The following is a 6000-nucleotide window of genomic DNA, read 5'->3' as shown; positions in this document are numbered from 1 at the left end:
TATCATTCTTACTAAAAAGCACCTTAGCTGGTCCCCTTCTTCTGCCCCCTGCTCCCCCACAGTCTAATCTTAACACAGAGCAATCCAGTTAAAATCCAAGTGGATTGTGTCTGCCCTTTGCTCACAACCCTTAAAGGGCTTCCATCTCACCCAGAGGAAACCCCAAATGCCCTACCCAGCCCTACATGATTCTTCCCGTACCTCTTATCCCTTCCACCTCTTTCATTCTGTTTCCCATCATGCTCCATCTTGCCCATTCTCTTCCAGCCGTGATGACCCTCTGCTGTTCCTCTAACAGGCCAGGGACACCTTTGCTTCAGGACTTTGGCATTTGTTATTCTCTCTGCCTAAAATGCTCATCCCCAGATAGCTGCCTAGCCCTCCTCCTTACACAAATGCTAACTCTTCTGTGAAATATTCCCATGCCACCCATTGTCAAATTTCAACCTCTAGTCCATGATCCCCAGCCCCCTTCCTTGCTCTATTTTTCCCTTAGCTCTTATCACCATCTGATCTACTGTATATTTTAATAAATTACCTGTCTGTCTCTCCCTCTAGAGTATACCCCCCATGAGGCACAAATTTTTGTCTGTTTTATTCATTGCTATACTCCCAGCCCCCAGAATGGTTTTGGCACATGGCAGGTGCTTATTAATATTTGTTGGTTAAATGAAGGAAGTTTTATAACTGAAGGCGCATAGTTTGCATTCAGATGCCCTTTTGGGGCAGGAGGGGCTTATAAGAGCAGCGTCCCTCCTTTTCAGAAGGTCAAGGACAGTGGTCCTCAGGAAGGGAGGGAGAGTCTGGTTGAAATTTGCAGATCACATGTGGGACACTGCGGGTGCAAATAGACAGCTAGTTCCTCGCCTCTATGTCACATGTACAGCCTTTCTGAAATAAGGAGGGGATACTCTTTCCTGCCCCTTTGGGTCAGGCCAGAAGTCTTCCTAAGAATGAGATTCAAATCTGAACTCCTGGCATGTTCCTGTTTGGGTTTGGTCCTAGCAGTGATGACTTTTATTTTCCTCTGGAGCTGTATTCCGTGGGGTTGTGCAAAGCCTGGGAACAGTGAGGGCATTAGGACCAGGAGTGAGACGCATGCCTGGCTCGGGCTGTGTCTGGCAGAGGGCTCTCAGCTGAGCACGGAGCTATGTGTGAAAGGAAATCAGGCACTGTCTGCCGGCTTCACATCTGTTGATCCGACCTGACTTGAAGCGTCCAAAGGAGGACGGCTGTCAGCTCTGCTGGACTGAGGACCCACCATCTCTCCCCCAGACATCGCGTAGCAACCTGACCAGTCATGCAAGGGGGGAAACGAAACACATGGGACTAAACACCTGAGCAGAATGGAAATAATCATTTTTTCCCAAGGAGAAACAGGGGATGAAAGGGGGCAAACAATTTAATTTGAAGTCCCTGTGAAGGGGCTTTCAGAAGGCAATTAAAGAAGTCCACTCAGAGAGGACCTGAAGTGCGACTTGGGTCCTGTGTCTTTCTGATTCTAAGTGGAAGCCGGTCTTACACACGCTGTTGGCAAAGCCAAATGGGATAAAAGGATCAGGTTAAGTGACGGGCAAAATACTTCCAGGTGGAACCAGGAACCCAGGTTCTGCTGCAAGCTTGAAGGAACCTGGAGCAGGACGAGAAAACACATTTGAACATGACCTGTTGCATTTGGCAAGTTCTAGCAATATGCTCCTAAGGAAGCGATACAGGCATGGACCATGCAGGCTGCAATTCCTGCTGCTCTTCCTGATGCTGGGATGCGTGCTACTGATGGTAGCCATGCTGCACCCTCCCCCGCACGCCCTGCACCAGGCTGTCACAGCCCGGGCCGCCCAGCACGGCCCTGAAGCTGGGTACCGCCTGAACTTTGGGGAGTCCCAGGAATGGGTGCTGGAGTCAGATGACGAGGGCCAGGAGTATGGCCCCCTGGAGGACCTGCCGCCTTTTATTTCGCTGCGGGAAGATCAGCTCCTGGTGGCTGTGGTCTCACCCAGGGTCAGAAGGAACCAGAGCCAGGGCCGGAGAGGTGGCAGCTACCGGTTCATCAAGCAGTCGAACAGGAAGCTGGACCACGCGTCCCTAGAGAGGGACTGGGGAGCCGAGGAGGAGGACGGGGAGGTATCTGAAGAAGATGAGATGACCCCACTCGGCCTGGAGGAGGCGCTTAGCTCCCGCATCCCCCTGCAGAGGGCGCTGCCCGAGGTCCGGCATCCGCTGTAAGTAAGGCCTTCGCTTCCTCTTCTGGCGATACTGGGGCTTGTTCAGCAAACGCGGGCTGCAAACTTTCTGCACCCCATCTCCACTATACCTAGGGCGGTGCTTCTTAAGGTGTGGCCCCTGGACCACCACCAGCAGCATTCACCTGGGAACTTGTTAGAAATGCAGAGTCTCAGAAACCACCCAGACCCACTGAGTCAGTAACCCTGGGTGGGGTCCTGTGGCCTGTATCTAGTCCTCAAGGTGAGAGCCACTGTCGTAGAGAACTGAAAGGTAGCAACTCTTACTTGTTTCTTCTCTTCCCTGTCCTGGGGTCTAGTCTTTCTGATTCTGGATTATTGGGTCAAATAGCTTTATCTGTATCTAACGCAGGAGAGAGAGATCTTTGAGCAGATGTTCTCCAAGGCACCTTCCGGTTCTAATACTCTGACTCAAGCACATTTTAATATTGTAATTGTTACTAGTGTTTGTGTTTATTCTGCATCAAAATAACAATTGCAGATAATATTTATGTGGCTCTTGCCATGTGCCTGGCTTTCATCTAAGAACTATTCCTGTATTAACTCATAAGGTCCTTACAACTCTGTCGGATGGGTGCTAGTATTACCATCATGCCTATTTTATCATTTTGAAAATAAGGTACAGAGAGACCAGATGACCTCCCCACAGTCACACAGCTAGTAAGTGCCAAGGCGGGGATTTGTATCTAGGCAGAAGCTGCAGTCTGCCTGAACTAGCACTCTAAGCCACCTTCCTTAGTCCACTAGACTAAGGGGACAGTTGCAGTGCCCAGGAGCTGGAATATTGCACTGATGCAGCCTAACCTGGCAGGGTGGTCCCACCCTCAGGAGCAAGCAGATGACATGTAGGCTGTGCCCGGGGGGGATGGTGGGCTCATCCTGTACATGCCTGCCTTCCTTCCCCTCCGCTATCACCATGGCTGACTGAAGAGAAGGTGGCCTGGTTACTAGCATCTAGGGGCAGTGCAGCTGGTCCATTTAAGTTAGGTAGGGCCCTGCCCTATAAGCCCCTGCTCTCCCCAGAGCCCAGAGAGTTTCCTGAGAAGCCAGCTAACTCTCCAACCATCTGGGTGAGAGGATCCGCGTAGAGCAGCAGTTGGGAGCAGGACCACTTATTCCTCCCATCCTTCCTGGGCTCCCGCTCAGTCTGGCTACTCGCCCACTCACTCGCACGACCCTGCAAATGCAGGACAACACATGAGCGTCACGCCTCCGTACATTGTGTGCCTCATTCACCTCCCCCTCGTCCCAACCCTGCTGTTCTGACTTCAGTTCTTGGCTTGAAAAGCTCTTTTCAGGAAACTCCCAGACCCAGCCAGGCCCACCCCCTTGCAGTTTTGTGCTCTCTGGAGTTTTAACTCATAAGGCTCATTACAACCGAAGCTAAATGATCATGGATGTGTTGGTTAGTTCAATGCCTGCTTTCCCTGCCATGCAGTGAGCCCATAGGTCCCAGCACACAGTAAAGAAACGATTGCTGAAGGAGTGAATACAGAGTTTTCAATGATTGTTCATACGCTTTTATCATTGGCCTAGAGAAAGAATTATGATCCTCATTTTGCCAAGAAGAAACATGTCCTCAAACAAGAGGTCTGTGGTTAGCAAAGGTGTGTGTATGTGTGTGTGTCTCGTTGTGCACGTGTGCTATGCACACGCATATCTGTGGGTACATTGTGTATGTGTGCTTGTGCGTGTGTGTTATGTGTGCATGTGTTGTGTGTAGTACATGTGTGCAGGGCATTACATCGTGCTGGTGTGCCTGGTGCCTGTGCATGTTGTGTCTGTCGTGTGATGTACACAGGCATGAGTTGTATGGTGTGTGGTCACGTATTTGTTGTGTGTTGCACATACGTATTTAGGAGTGTGTGCTGAATATGTATTATAAATGTGTTGTGCTAGTGGTACATGTGTATGTGTGCAAGTGTGTTGTGTGTCAGATGTGTGGTGTGAAGTGCATGGGTGTGTATTGTGTATTTGATGTGAGTGTGGGTACGCTTTGTGTTGTGTGTGATGTGCGTATATGTATGTGCGTGTGTGTGTCTGCACCATTTCAACGGTTGCCTCTTCAAACCAGGGAACCAACTCATCTCCGTGTGCCTGGGACTTCCCTGATTTTAGCACTGAGAGCCCCTACAGGTCCCGGGCAAACCTCCACAGTTGGTCTGCGCACTCCCAGCGTTTCACAGTTCTCACAGGACCACCTCCAGCTCTGTCCAGAGGTGTGTGGCGCCCTCTGCTGGCTGCAGCCGGTCTGTGCAGCCTGGGTACCCAGGCCTTGGCCTCCAGACTCCCTTCTCTAGTCTACACTTCACGCACTGGGGTCTTCCCTTCCCAGCACCCCTCCAGGATACACAAGGGATTCTCTGCACAGTGAGGCAATAAACCCCCAACCTCCCTCCAGGGTGACAGGATTTGCCTCCCACTACTTTAAAACAGGACCAAAATACAACCCACTAAGAACAGCCATGTATTAAGCATCTACTGTATGCAAGTCCTGCACCGCTGCTTTCCCAGAACACTAGACGTCCCGCAGCTCTGCCTGCTTCTGAGTCACACACCATCATCCACCCCAGAGCTTCTTGCAAGACCATTCTTGACTCTTAACCCAGACAAGACCGGCTGGCCCCAATTCACGTACCCAAACCCCCAAACCAGACCCGGCCTTTGCTCATTTGGCCTATCCAAGCCGCAAACCTTTTCTGAGAACCACTGAGTCATTGCCGGAGGTCAGTTTGAAAAGGGCTCATGAGAGGAGAGTTACCAATAATGCAAGACCAAAACAGAAAAAAATCACTGTAAGAGATCAATAGACAATCTCTGGAAAGTGAGGTAAAACTGTTGTGAACATTTATTAAGCACCTATTATGCGTTCAGAATTCTGCTACGTGGTGTTCACTTGTTTTCATAATAAATCCAGAAGGTGGGTAATTTTACCATCTCCATTTTATGGATGAGAAAACTGAGGCACAGAAAAGAGAAGGGATTGGGGTCAGGTCATCTGACCAGATGTTTCTGACACCAACGTCATGGTCTCTTCATCATCATGCTGTACTTTCTGGGCAAGTCACATGGGCTGGAAGTATTTCAAGGTTTTTCATCCATAAAATGGGGGAGCTCACACCGGTCCCCAAGGAGACATGGAGGAGGATGTATATCAGCATCCTTGGTGGCACCAGGGAGTTGGGAGCCACCTGGGCATCTCGTCACAGGGCACTGCAGGAGCTGGGTGCAGCCCAGAGGTACTCTGCTAGGACTAGGAGCAACACCCTCCTCAGTGCACAGTATGATGGAGAGAGACCTTCAAAGTATCATGCGGAGTGAAAAAGTAAGACCCACAAATACCATATGATCTCACCTATGTGTGGAATCTAAAGAACAGAATAAATGAACAAACAAAACAGAAATAGACTCATAGATACAGAAAACAAACTGATGGCTGCCAGATGGGAAGGGAGCTTAGGGGATGAGTGAGAAAGGTGAAAGGATTAGAAAGTACAAATTGATAGTCACAAAATAGTCCCAAGGATGTGAAATACAGTATGGGGAATGTAGTCAATAATGTTGTAAAAACTTACGTATGGTGTCAGGTGGGTACTAGACTTAGGAAGGGGGATCATTTCATAAATTATATAAATTTCTAACCACTGCTCTATATACCTGAAACTAATATAAAATAATATTGAATGTCAATTATAATTAAAATATATATGTATAGTCCTGGGATGTAAAGTACAGCATAGGGAATATAGACAATGGT

The 6000-nt window shown here is 49.2% G+C and overlaps 1 protein-coding gene across 2 annotated transcripts in view; it reads left to right on the top strand.

Moving 5' to 3' along the window:
• Window positions 1-1063: 1063 nt before the first annotated feature.
• The window catches only part of GALNT15 (polypeptide N-acetylgalactosaminyltransferase 15), a 40876-nt gene continuing 35939 nt past the window's right edge, over window positions 1064-6000 (top strand). The window contains exon 1 of one of the 2 annotated variants that reach the window (XM_019725995.3): window positions 1064-2222. In XM_019725995.3, coding sequence (XP_019581554.3) covers window positions 1693-2222 — 530 coding nt within the window. In that variant the 5' untranslated portion in view covers window positions 1064-1692. The remainder of the gene's footprint in view (window positions 2223-6000) is intronic. The other variant, XM_074312811.2, reaches the window with a different exon arrangement.

Source organism: Rhinolophus sinicus, chromosome 5 (assembly GCF_057876585.1).
Source record: "Rhinolophus sinicus isolate RSI-liver-muscle chromosome 5, RSI-T2T, whole genome shotgun sequence".
Taxonomy (NCBI): domain Eukaryota; kingdom Metazoa; phylum Chordata; class Mammalia; order Chiroptera; family Rhinolophidae; genus Rhinolophus; species Rhinolophus sinicus.
Note: the sequence above shows the minus strand (reverse complement) of the source record. Positions and strands in the feature narration are given on the sequence as shown.